A 23,688-nucleotide genomic window follows, 5' to 3' on the forward strand; every position below is an offset into this window, starting at 1 on the left:
ATTTTATTAAAATCGATTGTGGTTACCTAAATTTTATTTTTAAAAGTTATATTTTTAAAAGTACAGTTAAAACAATAGCACTCCTCGTGATTGCTTTCAATTGTGTGCCATAAGATTAATATTGCAAAACAAATAATTCAGAATGATTGCTTTTTGTTTTAATTTCATTAACTAATTGCAAAGAAGCTTATTAGATAGAAAGAATAACGAAAATAGATTTTAATTAATTGCTTCTTTTTATTTTTTCATATATTCTTTTTCTTTAATCTATGGTTAATTATACAGTATTACAGTTTCTTCGCAATTTTATATTATATTCTTTTTTAGAATTGGTAGTTCATTAGTTGCGAATTATAATACAGTTGTGCATAACGAATTATAACCTTTGAAACTGAAATTGAAAATTAATTTACGTCATTAGAGTTATCAATAAGTTTCCTTTGATTTCTATTAACTTCTTGTAAAATACATTTGAAGATGTCGATAGATTTAATTATTTTCTCTAATAAAATAATTGAAGATAATAAGGAAGAATATTGTACAAGTAAATGGTCATTCTTCTTTTAAAAAACAAAGAAACTTAATTTATGAAAAACGAAATATTATCTTTTACAATTAATCGTTTCTGATGAAAATATTTATTTATAATTTTTATTTACCATTTTTAAATTGTTTTGTATTTCGTAAAACCAAATAATTTCTCCTCCTTTCGAAAAATATCGTTTATCATAAATGAGAGTAAATAATGTGAAATTGATAATAAATTCTCCAGAAAATTATTCAATTTTTTTCACTTTCATGAAATTTCCTCCAATTCTAAAAGGAGGTATTTACGCCCGCAAAGAATTGGAATGTTATGCTTTGTGAAATTTCTTCAGTAAAGAATTTCAATAACGAATCACATATAGTTATGTTCCAGTTTACGTAAACTTTTTTAAAGCTTGAAGCACTCATTAAAAATTTGCAATATAAAATGAAAATGAAAAATGAAAAATTATAAACAAAAATTAAACGCAATGCAGTAAAAAAAAATTACAAATATAAAAAAATATTATTTAATTTTTTAATTTATTCTACATTAAAATATGTTTAGCAGCATATTTTTAACTATTCGTTTTAATGTATACGTAATTCGTTGATATACATATTTTTGATTCAATTTAACATCGATTTTGTTCCCTTTTTTAAGATTTCAACTTTCAAAAAAATAAAAAAAAGAGATTCTAATATAGGTCATCGCTGGAACTTGGTAATTTTCTCATTATTCATTTACCCCTATAGAATTCCTTCAGAATCTCTTTTTTAGACGAGATTGCAACTATGTTAAAAGTTCGTGAACTTTTTGAGAAAGTTAATAAAATTAATCAATTAATTAATTCAGACAACTATTTATTAATTAGGCACAGATAAATTTGATTTTCAATATTTCCAAATTAACAAAAAGATTTTTCCCTCTTTATTACAATTTTTCTTTCATTTTTCGAGATATTCATAAATTTCACCAGTTTTATCGATTGATCGACATGATGGATAATATATCTCAATTACTTTTACGATATATCGATATTTCCTCAAAGATTATCACCACTATAGTTTAATCAATACGGAACTTGTTAACATTGCCAAACACGCATCGAATATTCGTGATCGCTTCTCACTGGTTGAACACATAGAATCGTGATTGCATCCTGATACCGATCAACTTTCATCATTGTAACTTCATTGTAACAATCGTCTAACGATCTATGCCTCTGAGTTCCTTTTCATGATTCATGAATGAATAATCATATCTCACATAGTTCCACATACTGAATTTCCAAACGTGCTTTCCATCCCGTTTGCTTGGATTATTTTGGATAGACACAATGTAAGTTATATCGTTGATTTACCTAGAAGATCATATAGCTGCGCAAAATTACAAGTTGTTATTCGGCAAACACGACTAGTGTTTAACGCTACTTACGAGAAACTTGATTATTAGACAGGAACAAGATTATTATTATTATTATTATTATGGCCGAGTTTACTTAGCGAAACTTAAATTGGACGAATATCATTATTATATATCAAACGGATGGAAAATTAAAAAATAAAGTTTTAATTGATATTTTAAAAAGCGTGGAAATTATTATTCCTTTTATTTTTGATCCAGGATCTTTCTTCTTTTTCTTCCTTTTTTTTTCGCCCAGGCTTTAATTGAAAATAATTGAACCGCCATTGTCCGACAATTGAAACTTTCTCTTTGTCAAATAATTCGAGTCTCGATTTCACGCCGTGTGAAACAGCGTACGTTTATAATTTAGAATATGAACAATTGGAAAATCGAGGGAAAATCGAAGAGGAATATTTGGAAAGTATTGCTCGTAATAAAGATTCTTTTTTTCTTTTTTTTCTTTACCACGCGGAAACTTCTTGAAGTTCCCTTCAAAGCATCCGCTTTTAATTTTATTCCAATCTCGTTGAAACTGATAAAACTGGCGAACGAAGATTTCGATGAAAGTGAAAATGAGCGTCTTCTTTCTAGTCAATTAAAGATATATATATATACATTGATCATTACAAGAAAAACATGCAAAGGCATCAATTTATTTTTACAAATTTTCCAATAGATGTATTTCGGCGGAAAGAATTTCTCGGAAATTGATCCAGATTTTTATCATTTTCCACACGAAATTAAGAAATTATTCGTACAAAGACGCGATCGAATGATGACAAACAATGATTACAGTAAAAAAAAAAGAAAATTTATTTGAAATAATTCTTTTTTTTTTTTTTTGCAGAAGAGTGATTTCGATGAAAAATTTCTTCGATCGGAAAATTTAAAATATGCAGAACTGTCTATTCGAATGCACGATGATTCTAAAAGCGCGAGGAATGTATTCAGATATATGTGAAATATGTGTGACGTAAAACGAACATATTGTTTGGCAAATTGAAACGAATAAATTTTCTCCCGCAATAACATAAATAAGCGAACAACATTTTCAAAATGGGACAAATGATATTCTATGGTAATGAATCTTTCTAATTGCCACGGCTCTGTCTCAGAGAGATGTCAAACTGTTCCCCATTATCATCCATCATCGATCCGTCCTATCTTCAGAGAAGCAAACTGAAATTTTAAAACTTTCTACACGATCTTCGTAACTTCCTTCGAGAAATTGACAGCGACGTTAATGATCCTGTATTGTTTTTAGATGAGAGATTTTTAATCTTTTTCTATAAAAAAAAAAAATCTCATTTCTCTCAGGATTTTTTTAGTTTATTTGAATATTCTATCATATCTGTTATATTTTTATTCTATTTCAATTATTGATTGCAAATGTAAGAAAAGGCTGAGAAATTATTTACACGTTATTTACAAGTAAAAGGGAATCGTGATAAAACCAGTAGCTATAAGATCTCAAAGAACAAAAATATATACGTAATTTCCAACTCGAAGACGAGTTTTTTACCATTTATTTATTTCAATATTTCACTATTTTTTTTTATTCTATTTTAATATTCCACTATTAGTTGTAAAATCTGAAGAAAAAGGCTTGCAAATCATTTGTATAATATTTGCAGGTGGAAGAGAATAAACGACGAAACACTGGTGTAGAATTTCAAAGAATAAGGATACGTGATTTCCAACTTGAAAGACACACGTATCAAAGGGTCGGCAAGAATATGAAATATCGAGGAGGCAAACGATAAAATGATATTGTTGTCGAAAACTGTTCGTTCCTCGATTTTCATCGAGGGGGATGATGAAAAATTTGAGAGATTAAACTCCGTCCAAAATGAACAGCGAATATGAAAGATGGCCGTACGTCGGTATTGTAACACTCGACTCCTTCTATCGATCCATCCATGGAAAACTTGAAGTAAAGCTAAGTTTCAACTGTGCATTCCATGATAATTTCTTTCTTGTTCCGTGAATTCTTCTCTATTGACTCCGTATTCATGATATTCCTTTACGCCATTTTGAATGGTGGCAGCGTATATTATTTGAACACTGCGTGCTAGTGCAAACAGAAAATGTGAAAATTTCTTTGAATCGTCTCGCTCGACACTCGCTGATTCTTGATAAAATTCTTTCATTATTTCTATTTTCCTCGTTTCACATAAAGTAGGGAAGAAATTCTTTCGCGCTACTTTGATTCATCAAGATACTGTAACGTAATTCAAACGATACTCGATACTTTTTCGATTGAAAAAGAAAAATTTCTTGATTTTTTTATTGAATGTTAACAATGTTTCAACAATTTGTGAAAGAAGAGAGTATATGGATGAATATAAATCCATTTTGGCCTCAACGATTAAGAAAAAAGATTATAAGTTTTTTTATATCAGATTTGGGTTAATAATTGTAATTAATTTCGTATTAACAGGTCTGTTATCAGTTATTTCGTTCTATTCTTCCCACGCGTTTTCTTATACGTAGCTATATCATCATTATAATACGTCCATTTTTCATGCTCACCTCATCTCCATAGGCAATGGACATTTCCATATTTCCTATTATTGACATCTTAATACATGCATATATGAATAATCTTATTCCATATCGGTTTAAATTAAAAGTTTTAGATTCTTCTTTGAATTTTCTTTCTATTTTTTCCTTTTTCTTCTTTTTTTTTTTTCGTTTCCAGATATCTTGTGTTACCATTCTTCCGTATTCTCATGAGAAAGAATTATCTCACTCGCAGCATTGAGAATTTGTTATAAAACTCTCATGGCCATCATTGAAATTAAACAAATGAAAAGTTTATACGACTATTATTTACTGCCTTTTCGATCAATGAGATCATATCTCTACTTGGCATAACATATTTCGTACAAAAAAGACTCTAGACAAAATTCTGTTTGACGGGAATTTTTAGAAGAGCAAGGCAAACAATCGATCGCGTTAAAAGGAATACCGAATTCATAGCGAGCGTAAAGAAGAAACTTGCTGCGTAAAGAAGATAGAATCGATAAATCTGATTTTGAGAACACATAACTTTATTTCAAAGAAAAAGCTTTGAAAGTTATTTTGAAAACTTTGAAAAGATGTTTTTCGTTATTAATCTGAAAGGATGAAGAGCGAGGTGTGCTGTAAAATATCATGTTTTTTAAAATTTCTTACAAAAATGATGTAAAATTTCTCACGAAATGTAAAATATTTGATTCAAAAACGAGTCCATGCACTGCAAGGAAAATCCATTGAATTCCTGTTCTCGTGAAACAATAATATCTCCAAAATGGACGTCTCTTTGAAGTCGGGATCCATTTACGTTGCTTAGATTTGAACAAGAGATTTTATTCTCCTAGAATAACATATTGTTTTCACCTGATCTCGTATACAAAGCAAACCTGAGAAAAATAATAAATGAAGTTTGAATAAAAATAATTTTTTATCAGGACTGGTAATGGATGGTGATGATGGTATCAAACTCAACGTATTCCAGCAAATTCAAATAAAATTTAATGCCATTATTACATTTACGTGATGTTTTAATATGATTTTTATTTTATTTTGTATTGAATTTAATACCCCACTATGGTAATGAAAGGTAATTCAATTTTCTTCTCATTAATATATCACAGTTGTGCTTTTATAACTGCTTGGCATTCTATTATTAATTTTATTTTCTATTCAATCTGTAAAAATTCTTATAAATATATTCTGATTTTGGATTTTGACATTTTGGAATTTGTTTATTTAAGCATTTCCATAATATAAATTATTAATTATTTAAAGGTTTCAAATTAAATTATTTAATTTAATATTATTTGATATTATTATTTAATAAAATAGAATTCAATATTAAAAATTATTTTACAAAATAATAATATATATTATATCCACATACTTACAAATCAGAATATATGTCGTCAACAGATATTTCTCATCTTTAACATCTTTAACATTTATTAGATAGATATTAATTCTCTTTTCAAAATATTCTCAATAAAACAAAGAAAAATCGCGAAATTTCCAATTAATATGATCAATTAATAATGACAATTAAAATGCACGAAGAACGATAGATAAAGCTAATGGAAAGAAATTTCATTGTGCAATTACAAATGATTTATTAATATGATATAATATTAGAGAACATAATGGATTTTCATTCATCTATTTTCTAATGATATTGAATAATGATTAATAATATCTAATGATTTACACATAGTTAAATCAACTAGAATAATTTATAATAAGTGTCTTATCTTTCAATGTTTTATTTATAATTCATCTATCTCTAGAAAAATTGAGTAGAATGCGCATGAAAAAAATTCGATTTAACATTTTATTATGTGATCACACAAAGGAAAAGAAGAATGCGCAGAATTTAGCTATTTTTCTTCTTCATAGAAAATAATATATATATCATTAAGGATTAAAAATATCGAAATATTTATGTAGGTGAACGTACATTAAAACAAAATTTAAGATATAACATTCGATAACATATCCAATTCAATCGGAGGATTGGTAAAGAATTACCAAATAAAATAAATCTGTTAAGATCATAAACCGAATATTATGTTTACATATAATACAGTATATAATACCCGTATAAATTGCATAAAATATTAATATACATACACGTTAAATCGTTAAATCGTATTAAATATTTCAATTGATTTATTTAGATAAAATATAAAATTTTCATTTTATATTATTAAATATAAAATAAAATAAAATACTTTCATGATGAAAAGAAAAAGCAAGAGAGTAAATATTTTAAAATTTCCATAATGTTAAAGTAAATATTTACCATCATCGACTAATCGAAATTTCTATATAACGAAAACAATAAGCGCACTCGAAAGGGATCATATTAAGGAAGGAAAATAAAGTTAATACCTCCGAAACTAAGGCTCGTGTCGAGGGTCGGCATTAATGGATATCGATGGAACGGTTTATCTTTCTCCTTTCCGATTCTTAAATTAAACGGACAACCTTAGAGATTTTATTTTCGAACAAATATGCTCGTTATCTATAAAGGTTGATCTATTATTAAGAACAATCAATCTCACGGAACAATCAATCTCACGCTGTTACTGTTATTAGAGATTTTGCATTAACGAAAACATCAATATTCCATTTTGACAATTGTGATGAATTATGATGGCGGAAGACGTAATAATGAACGGTTGTTATCGCGCCTATAATTTTCTATTCGAGATTACTTTGGATCGAATTTTATCATATATATAATCACCAAAATATAATTCCTTTTTTAAAATATTATCAAATTATATTGTCGCGTGTTATTTATGTTAAATTAACACGTATCAAATATAACGTTTGATATAAAATTATTTTTTTTAATCGTATGTATTTTTCTTTTTTTTCTTTTCCCTTTTTTTAAATATGCACGATTGTTTTTGTAAAAGAAAAAATATTTGTGGTGAAAATCTATTTTATAGAAAAAACAATTTTTTAAAAAGTGTTATGTATAAAGTTGTATTGTAATGTGTAATTTGTATTTAACTAAAAAATAAATAAATACAGTTATAGTAAAGATAAAATATGATTTATAAAGGTATTATTGAATTTTAAAAAAATTGTTCAAACACGAAGATAATTTATTCATTAAAAAATTGTGTAGACAATTCAAAAATAAATAGAAAATTCATGCAGAGATCCATGAAAATGAGTGAGAATATATTACAAATCTAATTTTTTGATTGTATGGGCATTTTCGTCATTTCAAATTCTGCATTATCCATGCATATATTGATTGATTTCCATTTATTTACCAACGTGCGTTGTACCTTTATTAATTTCACGTGCGTATCATGTATGCACAAGTATTTACCATGTTCCTTCTATAATTGTACTCTCAGAATATGGTAACGAGTTTAAACCATTATCAAATAATTCTCCAATATCGAGTAATTTTCTTCAGAAATAATAGTGCTGCTACATAAAATTATTTAATGTTATAAACATTCTTCTTTCACTCGTTCAAAATAACGATTGATTTTATTTGTTATTTTCTCAAAAAAATTAAATACAATAATCATAATTGCAATAATAAAGTTCACACAAGAAAAGTTACAAAGAAAAAGTATATAACTACTAATTTTTACAAAAAAGTAATTTTTGAATTAAACTTGTTGAATTATTTCTCTAAACTTCTCTACTTTTTCAATTTTAAAATATTAAAATTCTCTTTAAGTTTTTCTTAAAAAAAATTGTCTTTATCAACTTTTCTCTTGAATTTCCTCTTATGTATATATTTTCCTCTTTTGTATTTTTATTTTCAATCATTTTCGATAAAAAGAATTATCATGCATCACACACATAACGCGTTACACAATATGTACACGAGTTATTCTCTTATTTTCATCTTTCTCAAATACAAAATATGTTTTTATAGAACAATCCTTTCTTTGAATCTGATATCGATCATCACACGAATATTCTGACGATCATATAACAGGATAATTGTTTTTATATATACCTTGTTGATATATATCAAATACGTATATTATAAACGAGAAAATTCTTTTTCCTTTAATATGATCGATGAATAAAATTTAATCAGATTATAAAAGATTTGATATCATTTTTAAATCAATTCAATAATTTTATATAAAAGAGCAATGCGATTAATGGAAATATGAGGTTAAATTATCCGTTTAATTCCTACTTACCCTGAAGTACACACTTTTGTATCACAATGAGGTTCGATTCACTTGTTGAAACATGTATCGAAGATCTCCTTTTATGGATATATATCGTGTTTTACGTTTCACATACAGTATGGTATTAAACGGAAATTGTCACGGAAAACGTCATCCTTTTTTTTCCATTTCTTCCCTGTGAATTTCTCGGCTACGGATCGCCGTGCAACAGGTTTCTTTGATGTAGGGAAAGAAGACGAAGAAAAAAAAGAAAAAAAAGGATAGTCTGCTTAATCCAAGAACTCAAAAGATTAACTGATCGTTCGTCGAAATTTCCATAAAATTTTACTCTCGTTCGACTCGGCAAATAATATTCATTGAAACGAGATAAAAACAATTCTGAACTAATTAAAAATTGTTAAAATTCTTTTCTACGGTTTACATCATAAAAAATTTGATTTTTTTTTAATTTTTAGAAACGTCGTAAGCTTCTACGATCAATCCATCGCCACGAAGAACGAAAATTTAACTAATAATAAAAAATTCTTTTTACTCCTGTATATATCGTATATATCCTTCAAAAGATTTTTAGAACGAATCCCTCAAAATCCCTTTTACGATTAATCCATCATCATCACAAAGAATCAAACGACCAATTTGAAAATCGTCGAAACCAAAAATTAAAAAAATTGCAATAAAATTTTCCCCACTATTTACAAATATAAATACATGATGAATCCCTTTAATGGATTCTTGGAACGATGGAGTCTGTCGAAAGTTTTTCAAATAAAACTTTTTTTTACTCGTTCGAATACAACACTGGAACGATTTCCAATCGACTCGACACCCTTTACCCCTGGTACGTGGATCGTGTTTCTTTGGTAACAAGAAAAAAAAACGATTACTAATCACGAAGAGGGTTAACAACAGGAGCGGGCAAAATGGTACACGTTGAAAACGGGTTGGTGGTCACGGGGTTACTGGTGAAAATTCACAAGGATCCTTTGCTCTCCCTGTCTCGCTTGAAGAAGGAGTCTGCGCGATACAACGATGTTCCACGACGATCAGCATCCACGCTTGCAATTAGCAACACGCAATAAAGAGATATGTTTCCCAATACAACGTGCTTCTACTTCAATAGCGGCTCTATGATCTTGTTTGCTGCTGCATTTTGATGATGCATGCAATTCCATCCTATTGATTCGAGCAATTGGAAATAGATTGAAAGAGAGGGATGTCAGAAGGTGGAATAAAATTTTGTAAATTCTTAGAGATTTTTTGGTAAACTCGGGAATGGGGCGTTTTATCCTCTTGTGAAATTCGGATAAGGTAAAAAAATTTAAATTTTTTTCCACGGTGGGAAATTCACCGAGCGGGCGCGATTTTTTCACTTTGCTCTTATTTTACTTTGTAATTGAACACGATAAATATTTTTAAAGCAACGATTGAAGAATACGAAATGAGATATTGGAAAATTTGTTTCGGGTTGTGGTTAGGGGGGAAAATATTGGAATATTCGAAATGAAACAAACAATTTTCATGTCAAAGTGAGATGAGAAAATTATAAAGTTTAAAATAAATTATAGAAAAAAAAGCAGGAAAAGAAAGATCGTAATGGGTATGAAACTCGATCTCTCTTATTTAGAAAATATAAACTCTGCATTTCGAGGACAAATCGTGGCATATATTTTTCACGACGTTTCGAAATAATTCAATATGTACCGTAATATCAAAAATATTTCATTTCTGGAAACAGATAAAATATATATATATATTCCTTCCTAAATCTCCAAAAGTAATAGGGCAACAAAATCTTGAAGCGTATACGGCAACCATCCATCATAGTTTCTTTCACGAATGTTAAAATCTTTTTTCTCAGACGCGACGTTTCATCCATTCTTAATTTTTTTGCTCCTTTTCTTTGTCCTTCATATTTCAAACTCGAGTCTTCTTGGAAATAATGGTATTGGCATAATGATGTCGTTCGTTCGAATTCTCTCGCAAATTATTTTTACGATTTCTTGCCTCCACTTTGATTACTACTATTACTCTCGACTCGTAGAAAGAATCTAAACAAGATCTCAAGATCTTAAGAGATCTTGATGGACTCGCCCCGACGAGAACAAAATGATCTAATCTTGATCTAACTTTAACATTCGTCGTAACGATCAATTTTCAACATCGATCGATATATTAAAATGAGAGGGTTAAAATAAAACAATTTTTGTTTCCTTTATTATATTTTTCTCCTATTTTTTTTATTTCTTTTTATTTTTTTTTTTTTCATTCACGTTATAATTTAACATCTCGTCACTCGATAATTTCTATCCCTCTATTATTTTTTTTTTTACAATTGAATTGCAATCATTTTCCTCCATTAAATCAGTTTCCATGACCAAATCCCGATTAATATTAAAGATGTATTCGCGATAAACATTGCACGATTGTTCTCCGTTTATTTTGTTCGGTTGAAAGGTTTATCACACATCCCTCCCCTTCCTCGCCCAGATATTGTGCGACTTATCTGCATGATTAATTGACTTTCTCGTGAGAAAAAAAATTCTCGCGATTTAATTAAACGAAATCGTTACAATCGTTAACGAACTATTGCAAACTACCATTTATTTCATGCAAATTTCTGGATAAAAACAGAATTTATACAAAATTGTCGAGTTCGCAAAAATTTCGAATTTAAAATTTTCTCTTCATCGACGTGGTTAAATGCTAATTAAAAATGTTATCAACGTGATTCGCATTCCGCATATAATTCAAAAGCTTTTTGCGTTGAATACAAAATCGTCTTTACGATAATTTTCATCTTGATAAATTTGCAAGAAATGAGGCAGGTAATGCGTCAATGTTGATTTTTTTTTTGGAATGATTGTTAAGAATTTTATATATCTTCGTGAAGTTTTTATTTAAGTTAAAATTTAATCTACGATTCTTCTATATTTTTCAAGATCAAATAAGTTTCGATATAAAAGTTTCAGAATTTGATTTTCTTATTAAGAGCGTAAGTATTAATAATTGATAGACTTTTAAAATTGAAGACTTTGTTCTTTTTTTCTTCATATTCCTTCATTAAATACTCTCAATAAATCGAACAAAAAATGAAATAAATAGATTCGCTGGAAGGAATAGGTCAAACGTCGTTTGAGTTAAATGAAAAAAGTTTTCTTCGTATCTAAATGAAGGTGTAATCCTTTATTAGCTCAAGAACCTCTAACTTTTCTAGAACAAAGTTTGCCTCTCTTCTTTATTTCTCTCCAAACAAAAAAAAAAAAAAATCTAAAAAACCATGTTTTCCCTTCGTTTTTTTTTTTTTTTTTTGTTTTCAATTACAATCGATCGAAACAAACACGTTTATTATTCAGAAATTAAAAAGCAAACAGAAAGCCTCAGGGCTTAAATGTCATTTTCCACCCCATGAATTTTTTATTCTCGTCGTTAGTCGGTAAATTGATACATATTAATTGCGCTCGAGATTTAAAATTTCAGCCGAACACGAATAAAAAATTGTCTATTAGAAGGTTAATTACCATGTTAGTTAACAATAGAATTACGAGCGAGCTAGAAAATCAATCAATGGCATTATTATTCGTTTCGTATCATCGAAGTCACGTTTTCCTTTATTACGTGACCAATACACGATTGATTTGTTATTAAAATGAGCAGAGACAATCAAATAATTCGCGCTAAATTCTCAACTCCACCTTTATTTTAATCACTTCAATCTTCATTACCTCAAACTTACCCCTTCATCATTTATCCCCATCCGATAATTTCGAAGTTCGCCTGAATCTGAATATCCAACGATTCTTATCGATTCTTATCTTCGTTAATTCATAAACTTTTAATCGACAATTTATGTTACAACTACCGTTAAACTCTTTCATCGCGTGAAACCCGCCTCCATCTTGAAACTGATGGCCAAGATCTCGTTAATTCCTTCGAATCGCGAATCAATTATAGGATAGTTTCGAAACTGTGGAAAATTAACGATTGCAAGTGTCAATCTTCTGGAAATCTCCCTAATTCTGTTAGAAACTTCTGTTGTAAAAGGATCATTGAGTTTAAGGGATGATCATGTTCAGGAAACTGTAAATAACTCGTTAGATCGAAAATTAATGTCAGAAGATGTTCTCGTTTCTCGAGAGAAATCGAGGAGAGAAGCGAAAAAGTGTACTTAAAAATAAGACTTTGACCGATGTTGGTCAGATATTACGTTTAATCGTGTTGACACATTTGATACAGATGGCGCCATTTTAGTGGTTTTGTTCGTATATTTAATATATATCCAATCATATAAATTGGTTTCGTTATTTATTTCATTTCAATCGTCCATCCCACGTTGACGATTCATTGATAATTAGCAACAATGGTTTTTTAACGAGAAATCTTTTATTTGGACAAATTATTTGGAATAATATTACGTAATATATTCTAATATGTAATAAAGTAATAGTTGAAAGTTTTGCCTTTAAATAAAAAATGAACGGAAATATATAATATTTTTATAAAGCAATAATAAGAAGAAATCTTTAATCTTTGTTTTTAAAATTACTGCATAATACATTTCCATCAAGTACGTTACCTTTTTCTTAGAAGGTCAACCTTTTTCTCAAAACCATTTCTTCACTTAGCAGACTTTACCTCTTCGTTACAGTTGAAATGTTGGCGCTTCGAGTGTCCATTAGTTCCAGAAATAGATGAAGATCACTAAATAGTCTGAACTGTATGGTGGATGATGGTTTCGAGAAAATGGAGGCAATTTTTATAATTAATTAAGCACGAAGTATAATTAAGCACAGCGAAATAGATGATACGTGATAAAATAAGTACAAAAAAATATAAGTTTTAAAAATAAAGAATTTTCTTTTACCATTCTTTACGAAGATACGTCTTCCTTCCGTTCATTATTTATTTAAGAAAAATTTTCAACCACCCTCGTCTATTCATGCGCAACTGGGTCGATTCTAGGGGCTAAAATAAAAGTTGTTAAACACAAAAGTGTCACTTATTTATTAAATCCATTAGATGAGAAGTAGATAAGTTTAGATGACACGGGTCACTTTTGTCCGTATATCATCTATCATGTTTCACCATATTCCGGGGGTTAAGCGAGTATACTATTTCTTCATCCTCGTCCATTCATTGGCATCTTCGCAATTGCGAAACTTTGTAGAATTGATTGAACTACATTTTGAAATTAAGCATCTGTTAGTGAAATTAATTCACTCTAAGTTATCAAAGTTGTTCTAGCTGTTCACAATGGAATGTGAAATTGATATACAATTTCGCAAAAGTCTGTTTCAAAGGAATTTTCGAAAATGAAATTTTCATATTCGTTATTAATTAATATATAATAGATTGGATTAAATTTTTAAATTTTAAAAAAGTTTAAACAAAGTTAGATTAATTAAAAAAACTAAGCATAATTTAATATAATTATTGGCTTCTCGATTATTGATAATTAATCTCGTTTCCAGATAAACATTATTAAGAAAATAAATTATCATAAAATCTTTTTCCACATGGAAAATTCGTTTTAATTTTACAAAAATCTGGTAGGCTACTATACTTTCAATTATTTAATTAACGTCCGTTGTTCATGTTCGTATTTTTGCTTGTTGAATTTAAAAAAAAAAAAAAAAGGACGTAATTCAAACATATCATTAAACTAATGAAAAGAGACAATGCTTCGTGTATATAAAGTAACGAAGCACGAACGAAGATAATTTTAAACTCTCGAATCTTATATTTTTAAAATAATTAAAACAAAAACTCGTGTCATAACTCACGTCATTTATCACACGCTTAATAATTATCTTAATAATTAATACGTGCTTTTTTTTTTACAGGATATTTAATTTCAACAAACTCGTGCATTTGTTAAGCTCCCTTGCAAACAGAACGATCCTCCACTACGTGTATCTATTTATTTACGTGTAATATAACAATCATAAATTACTTTGTATCTACTTGATCGCATACAACAATCGTATGAATTATAAAGTCTCTAACGAATAAATATAGATATTTATCGAGAGTAACGTAAAATACACCTTGTAAGAGCTTATTTAAAATGCGGGACGAATACAAACAGATCCTAATGATACCGGCCCCCCCTCTTGTGATATCCCCCTTATCAGATCATTTTGCATTCTAATTCGTCTAGCTTGTCTACTTTCGAACTTGTCGTGCAAGTTTCAGTGTCACGAGTAAGTTCGCCTCGAGAGGCTTCAATCCATCCGTAATATCGTTGTTTTTTTTCTCCTCGGATATTTTCCACGTTTCCTCTTCGATCGACCACGTTCGAGTTTATGTAACAAGTGGTAATTCTCGTTTGCAGCGAGAAAGAAGATGTGTAAGTTTCTTTTTTTTCTTCCCCTTCCCCGTTTTATCTTTTTTATCCTTCCTTTCGATTTAAGCGAGAAAAAGTAAACTAAATTAAGAGCAAAAGTATTTTTTACAGGTGACACGATAACAGATTCGATAAATGAGATGCGTTTACGCATTTTTCCCATTTCAGAGTCAATCGAGGAACAATTCGTTTTTTCTTTACCATTATTTACCTTGACATATAATCAGAGGAGTTCCAATTAATTGTTGTTATTAAAAAAAAAAGGAAAATTGCACAATCGTACTTGAAAGTTTCTTTAATTTTAAATTCGATAATTACAAATGAATAATATTTGTGGAAAAATATTGATAACAATATTTAATAATTTGTCGTAACTCGAGTGCAAAGTATTGTTCAGAAGACATCCTCTTCAACAGACCCAATTTCGAATTCCTTTTCACTAATAAACAGCCACAAAATTCACCAAATTTATCTTCGCTTATTTTACACGAATTCCAATCCCTTAATACGTATATTTAATGCCAGTCTGTTTGTGAATTATAATTGGGCAATTAATCATCAAAATTGGACGTCGCCTCACTGATTATTTTTCAAATCCCCTATGAGCATCATAACAACATTTCATGGAACGATGAAAACTCGATTAAATTCCGATGCTTTTCCACCTTAATGGTACGCCTAAATGATACCGCTTTGGATTCGAATCGTTTCTGGAATGATTCGATTGGAATTATTCCTGCCGTGACGTACATATCGCCGGTATTTGATCGCTTATATATCGCTCCTATATTGTTTTCGTTTCAACGCTCGTGAAACTTTAAATTCAAAAGTTGGAAACCAGAAATATTATCGCTCGTTTTCGATGAATGCGTTCCGAATATTTTATCGAATATTTACGACGTTATGTTAATCCCAATTTGGAAATTATGGCCCGTAATAAATAGATCACGAAGTTATAGTTTTTGAAGGTTTCTCATAATTATTTCTTTTATATCAAATATTTTCTACTATACGTAAATTAAAAAGTCATTGAGAAAATATTAAAAAAGTCCAATAGTAATAATGCATTGACTTGTCTGAGAAATTAGGAAACAAACTCTATCTTCTTTACTTGCAAAAAAATTAAATTATATGAATGTTATGTTCTTCTTGAAACTAATCAATTTTTGGGCAAAATTGTTTTAATATAATTACACAATTTTGAAAATATTTCGTCTTCTATACTTGTATAAGTATCATATAATTTTTCACGAAAAGATTTTTCATTTCATAATTCATTTCAATATTTTCATTTCCCAATTTTGTATCTGATTCTTCCTAAAAATATAATTTTACTCCTATCATCACTTTGGAAAATATTATATGATTTTAAAAGGAAACAATTTCCTGTCCTTATCCAATCTGCATAAATTCCTCTTATAAATAATCGATAGAAGTCAACATGGTGTTATTAATGAAAGTCGACGTCTCTTGATAGCGAACGTCTAGATACCATCAGGTTCACCTTCATTAGTGCTTCTTTGAAGAATATAAAGTTTCTGTACTGTCATTATTACCATGCACGTAGTTCAAAATCTTTGATCTAGAATTCCGAAAGTAATTACGTTGCTCTCGATTTTACATTGAGATAATGAAGATGTGTAAACAGAGGAAACAGAGGAATTTTGAATTGATAGGATCCAAATAAATTATATTTCACACGAGGAATTATAATTTGCCACGTATCCATCCTTCGTTCCCAATCTTTCCGAATTTTAAATCATAAATTATATATATTTCGTTTGAAAATAAATACTCAAACGTGTAATTTGATCTTGAAGGAAAGAGAAAATAATTATTCAAACGCTTAAAGTGATCAAATTCGTACGAAATAGGAGTTAAATTGATTCAGAATATCCATTTTGGCGAAGCGATGATTGCATTTACTGCGCTTAATTTATTGATTTTCATTCGATAAATGCTGATAACAATTTTAATACGAATTTCGACCAATTAATAATATTCGTTTGATAGAATAATAATTATCGAACAATCTCTCTCTCTCTTTTTACTTAAAATTATTGACGTTACGACATTAATGATTCACGTGTATTATGTATTATCTCTAAAGATCGTAAAGGATAAATTTCAGTAGTAGTTGAAAAAAAAAAATTTATTCCAAATCGGAGAAATGGGATTATTTCTATCGTACGAAAAAGAAAAGTTCGTATTTCTTTCTTAAAAGTTTTTTCACGCAAGGACGTTGAGAGAGATAATATAAGAACGTTCTTTCTTTCTAACACCCTGTCAACGTGGTGAAAAATTGTATACCATGGATATTGGCTGTTTCATAAATTCTAATGTTAACGAAGTGCGGAAACGTGTATTTGATTCTTATAAAAAGAATACGTTTGGCCAGGGATATGATGCAGTTTCAAGGTGAACAAATTATACTGTAAAATAGGGAAGAAACAAAGTAAGAAGCAAAGTTTCCTGAATTTTGTATTAATTATCCTTGAGAAACTTATTTATTATACGATGTATTTTGGATTATACTAACATTTATATGCATATATGTAATGCATCATACATATGAGAATTATTTATACCTTAAAGAAAAATTAAAATTAAATTGTTAAAATTAAGAATTTATTACAATGGAAACTGAATATTATGCTCGTAGCATTATGTTTAAAATTAAGCATCTTGTTTGTCTCTATATATGAATAAAAACAGTTTTTAATTTTTTTCACAGTTTCAAAGTTATATATTATTTTAATCAAAATGATATTAGAACAGAATATGAAAAAAGAGAAAATATGTTGTAAAAACTAATTCATTATTCTTTAATGATATAAAATGGATCGTTTGATACGAGGAAATTGTAAAAATATTCATTTTTTTCATTTAATTTGATTTTATTACATTGCGAAAAGATATATCTTTATGTTACTGTTCAAAAATTTAATAAAATCGAATTTACTTCGATTTTTGGAAAATCAACGGTCGTGCAATCGTGTCATCGTGCATACGAATTATCAACAGAACGAAATAGAAAGAAATCGTCTCTATCTTCACCGTTCCAACAAGATACTTACTTTTTATTACCCTACTGCGACTACTACTCTTCCTATCTCCCTTTTATTAGTGGTATTTCCATTTTATTGTTACATTTAGTATCTACGCTGTTTCTTTTTATCGCAAAATTGGATTTTAGTTAAAATTTTCCTCTCTATCGTGCAAGAGATAAATCTGGTGGAACAACGAAATAGGTTGAGCCGACACCGGACACTATATTTCACTTTCACAATTGATCAATCTTTCAGGATTGAAAATAACTCTTTTTCCTTTCTTTTTCAGAAACCAAAATGTAATGGCATACCTTCCACGTTTCTTAAAGGACTTTACATCAATCCTCGTTCCCATAAGTTCCCGACTGAGAGCTAATTTTCCAGCATAAAACCTTGGAAGTTAGGTGAAATATCTACAGGAGGGACACCGATCTTCTAAGTAATATACTTATCGAAGTTACGATTAACAAGCTTTCACTTTTTTCACCTCTTAGTGAAAAGTCTACTGTAATCCTTACTGTTCGCGAGTAAGTCGAGAAGAAAAAAATTTTTTTTCTTCTCAACAACAACAAACAGAACAGAAGACTGAAATAATTTTTTACTTCGAAAGTAATTATAAGTTTTATTCGTCCTTTGTTGCGTCATCTCATCCCGTTCGCTGAATAAAACAAAAGTTTTATCGCAATCATAAGTAAATTACAACTTTTATTCTTTACCGAGTCTTCTCGATGTTTATCGTTTGCAAATAAATCTTTTGAAGGAAAAAAAAATTTTTTTCCCCAGCTTTGATTAAAACGATATTGGAGAAATGTTTAACAGGAAGGGATAAAAATTATGTAAAATGTAAATCCTATGGAAAAATTATAATACGTTAGATGAGATCTTTTTGGAAATACGATTTCCTTTCCTTCCAAAGTAATCCACCTTAGTTTTAATTAATTTTAAACAAATTGGCCAAATTTCTGGAAAGGAGATTATCGCCTTAGAAAGAATATTACAACGATTATCGGTTAATTCCGACAAAATTATGAAAAAACATTTTGTTCAAATTTGAGAGTTAATCTTTGAATAATCAAACGAATCGAACAAATATCGATAAAATAAATTAAAAGGTAAAGAAATAAGTTTAAAATAAGAACAAAAATATAGTTCAATTTTTCCAATTCCATTCGCCTGTGCAAATGCATTCGTATGAAGATGTTGAACAAAAAAAAAGTAGATTACCAAATGCAAACTGGAATGCATGAAAAGCGGATTTTTCAATTAACGATTTTTCGTTGAAAAGAAGAAAAGTCGCTTGCTATTAAAGTTGCTAACTCGAGAAACTAATTTGGGATTCGTAATCGCACCTAATTTATTGGATCGAGAGAATTAACTGGTCTCCAGGAATTTCAAACTTTGTTGAATTGGCTTTTGTCATTCCTGGATTCGACATTTCGACGCGACAGATTTTTTGACACGACCCTGTCGAAACCTGCGTTACTTTGAAAATCGATCAACAAACCGTGCCAAGCCGATCCCTCAAAAATTCGAGAATTCTTCGATAATTTAAAGTTAAAAGGAAACTTTAATAATCTAATTTTTAACTTAAGATATCAAATGGTACAAAAATTTATTTCGAATATAATAAATGCGATTTAAAATAAATCCTCTTGCATAAAGTGATAAAAAAATTCAACAATGAAGTAAAATAGATGAAATTTAACAAGAAGATTTTACGAATCGTCTGATCCTAAGTGTAATACCTTATACGTCAACATTCTCAAACTAAAACTATCACACTAAGAAAATATCCTAAAGTATAAGATACGTAAGAAAACGTAAGTAAAGGAAGATTATTATTTATTCCATAAAATTCTTTCATCGTATCGCGCAACAACGATATATAACAAAATAAGAAACAATAAAAAAGAATATACGATACGATAATAAAATTTCCACCAATCGAATCTCCACCTACGCATCAAAGAAGCGAAAACTTTCGAGATTCTTTCGAGCCCCTCGAACGAACGCTACAATAAATCCAATTCTGTTCGCAGGACGTGACTCGTGGGAAACACGAAGGATGTCCAAGCTACTTCTCGCCACGCTGCTCCCTCTAACCGTCCTCTTTCGCGTCGCTTGCAAATTATCCGAGTCTGACGAATCGGACAGCTATTCGAACCTATACCCTTTCCTGGAAAAATGGGCCAGGAGCAGTCACACGAAGATGCTGACCGTGGTATTCGACGATTACGACTTGGAACGGCCCCCCTTCGACATCCCCGCCGGGATGCTGATCGATCTAAACGTGTCCACCAAACTGGTTACTTTGAAACATCTAATATCTCTCAGGCAAAAGGATAGAAGGCGTGATTACCAAACGATAGAAAGTGAAAACTGCGTGTTGCTCTTGTTCTCGGACGTGGACCACCTCAAAGACATCCTCAGCTCCCCCCATTTGATCTCGTTCTGGCATCCGGAGAATTTCTACATACTTCGTGAACAAGGGGGATCGTCCGTCAGCTTGTTCGAGCAGGAACGATTCTGCCAGTGGGCGTTCGAGAGGCTTTGGAGGGTGAGAAGGGTGTACAAGCTGCTTCTGTTCACCGGTGATAAAGTGATCCGATACGATCCTTTCGATTACAACAGGCTTCGCGCCAGGTATCGCGTTGGCGGCCGAGATTGCGACTGGTATTGCAATAAATCGAACGAGGAGGGCGGTTTTCTATCGATCGACAGGCCGAATATCAGCGAGGTGTCGGATTTTTTCGACGGGGAGAGGATCGACTTCAAACGATACCCGTTGAAAATATCCATCTTCGAGACGAGCACGATCTCTGTGAAGGAGGGGCGATATTTCGGTTTGGATTTCAAGTATCTGGAAGAGGTTTGCAAAAAGATGAACGTGACTCGTTCCCTGATCAAGTCGAGGGATAGATTCGGTTGGGAGGAGAACGGCACATTCTTCGGGACAATTGGACACTTGGTGTACGGTTTTGCAGACGTTTCGTTCAATCAATTCTTCGTCAAGGATTATCTGACCAGACAGCTTGAGTTCACCGCGTCAATTACCAGTGACAAATTGTGCGTTCTTATACCGAAAGCTCCACCCCTGCCCGATTATCTCGTGATCGTCAAGATCTTCACGGGGAGGGCCTGGTTGCTCGTGTTCGCCGCCCATTTCGTCATCGCTATGATTTACACGGTCTTGAAGATCGAGAAGTATCGAAATATGCTCGAGGCTGTGAGGAAGAGCGGGCAGGCGTTTTTCTGCTGCGAATATATTCCCGACTCGTATTTTCTCGAGGATCGAAACGGTGTCGTGTTCAACGTCGTTCGAGAAACGGGCGAGAGGGTGTCGTACGAGGAAGACGAGCGAATGAGCGATGGAAATACCAGGTATATATACCAGGTATAATATAATATCAGGTTTCAGGCCTTTGAAAGATTTCATCGGAAAGAAAAAAGAAAAATCGTGACGGATTATAGAGTCGAGAGTTTTGAGGGGAGGAGAAATATTTTATTTGCGTAACAGCGAGCCATTGTTTGAATATAAAATATGGGTTTACACAAAGTATGTAGAAGAGAAATATATGGTGGAATTAATACGAATAGAAAATGGATCGAGCTTTCATCGTGGAAATTTGAATATTTAAAATTCGTAGAATTTTCTTATTAAACCCTGATAATTGACGAAAAATATTTAATTTTATTCGATTTGCGACAGGAACAGTTGTTTAAATATTTTAACTCCAGCTTATTTTCGATAAGATTTTCACTTAAATGTTTGTAACCTGTGAAAGATCTGTTTATTTTTATCTCTCTTTCGTATATTTTCTTCGCGAATATTTGCGAATACAACGAATACAAGAGTCATTTATTCCAGGAAGTATCCTTGTTTTGCTAACAACTTTTTCCTGTTCGATGGATCGGAGAACGTCCGATCGACGGCATCCAAAACGAAGAGAAACGACTGGAAACGTTTCGATCGAGCCTCTTTGTCCCTTCTGATAACGCTGGCACGTTATTTAATGAAGGTGGTATTTCAGCTTATGCAACCCTTTAAATTGGGTCAACCATGGTTCCCGGAGAGATTGTTGCTGATATGCAGTCTACTTCTCAGTTTGATCCTCAACGGAATAATCACATCTCAACTTGCCTCCAGTTTCAGCAAACGAATGTACTACGAAGACATTAACACGTTGGAACAGTTGGAGAAAAGCGGTTCTTATTTCCCATCTTGATTATTTCTTTTTCTTTTTTTTTATCCCCGTATCGTAGATGGAACTTTTACTCCTTCTCATTTAATTTAATCCTAGGGATAACGATTTTAACCGACGCCAAAGATGTCATAAGCGACGCGTTCACCGATGTAACATCACCATTGATTAAACGGCTTCACGAGAGATTGGAATACGCCAACAGATCGGAAGTTCATAGAAGGTTATTCGAGGTGAGGGATGCTGGCTACCTTCACCGAATCGCAACCCTTCCGTTGAAATACGACGAATACCAGAGGAAAACGTTGCACGTCGTCAAAGAGTGTCCAAAGGATTACATCATAGCCAATGTGATGAAGAAAGGTAATAAAATTATCCGTAACTCTATTTTATTTAACTCGATTGTTTTATATCTTCAAATAAACACGACTAACTTATTTTTATTTCTCCACTGGCGAGCTCATAATTTTATTTGACTATTTGTATAATTGTTTTCCTTTGCTTTCTTTTTAACCATTATTAGTCGAATCCTCGTTTCGTCACATTCTATTACGCGTCACGTATATCGTTAAATCCTTAAAAATGCACAGAATCCAACTAGGTATTTTCTTTATAAAATATCGAACATTTTTTCGCCTTCAGAATTTAATCGATAAATTGTGTATAAAATTATTTTTCTTATATCTATATATATTCCTTTCCTTTCGTTATTTGTTGCTACTCTCGCAAAATTCGTAAATAAAAATATTGTTCAAATGTTGTGAATTGGAAAATGCAATTTCAGGATCACCTTTTGGAAGACGTATAAACAGCATCCTTCTCAGATTGAACAATGGTGGTTTCTATAAGATTTGGTACCAAGCCATGTACCAATCGTTGAAACGGAAAGAGATGATGACGCTCGATGACTCGTCGATACATCGAAAGATCACGATTCGACATTTGTTTATCCCTTTCGGGATATTGTACCTTGGACTGGCCACCAGCGTAATCGTATTCATCTACGAATATCGGCGAAACAACGTCTGACGTTGGTTAAGCTCGAAGGGATGTTCGAAATGAATGTAAAAAGCGATAACTGAAGTGGAAATCATTGCGTCTCCAACGTGTCGTTCCTTTGCCCTTTCGCAACCAAAGGGTGAAGCAAAGTAAATGGGACGTGAAAATTTAAAAAAATTTTCTTCTCTTTTAAGAAAATATATAGATAAGGAACGAAATTGTTCTCGATAATATAGCTTTTGACGAACAATTTTTATCATCTTCAATTTTTTAATAATCTTAAAACGTATAGATCTTAGAAATATAAAAATTATGATATGAAAAATTTTATATTAATTCGATTTTTATATATAATAATATTTATTACGCGAATATAATTGAACGAAATTTTGTTATATTTACATATGGTGAAAATTTTGATTAAAATAAATAATCAAATAACGAATCACATAATGATTATGCGTAA

The 23,688-nt window shown here is 30.7% G+C and overlaps 1 protein-coding gene across 1 annotated transcript; it reads left to right on the top strand.

The window, feature by feature from the left end:
* Positions 1–14,736: 14,736 nt before the first annotated feature.
* Positions 14,737–23,670, top strand: LOC107996599 (uncharacterized). The gene is made up of 6 exons (XM_062074607.1): positions 14,737–14,974; positions 18,311–18,460; positions 20,061–21,402; positions 21,890–22,227; positions 22,323–22,586; positions 23,008–23,670. Exons 3-6 carry the CDS (start codon positions 20,087–20,089, stop codon positions 23,250–23,252), a joined length of 2,163 nt encoding a protein of 720 aa, XP_061930591.1. The 5' UTR covers positions 14,737–14,974; positions 18,311–18,460; positions 20,061–20,086; the 3' UTR covers positions 23,253–23,670.
* The last annotated feature ends 18 nt before the right edge of the window (positions 23,671–23,688 follow it).

This window comes from Apis cerana, linkage group LG5 (assembly GCF_029169275.1).
Source record: "Apis cerana isolate GH-2021 linkage group LG5, AcerK_1.0, whole genome shotgun sequence".
NCBI classification, from domain to species: domain Eukaryota; kingdom Metazoa; phylum Arthropoda; class Insecta; order Hymenoptera; family Apidae; genus Apis; species Apis cerana.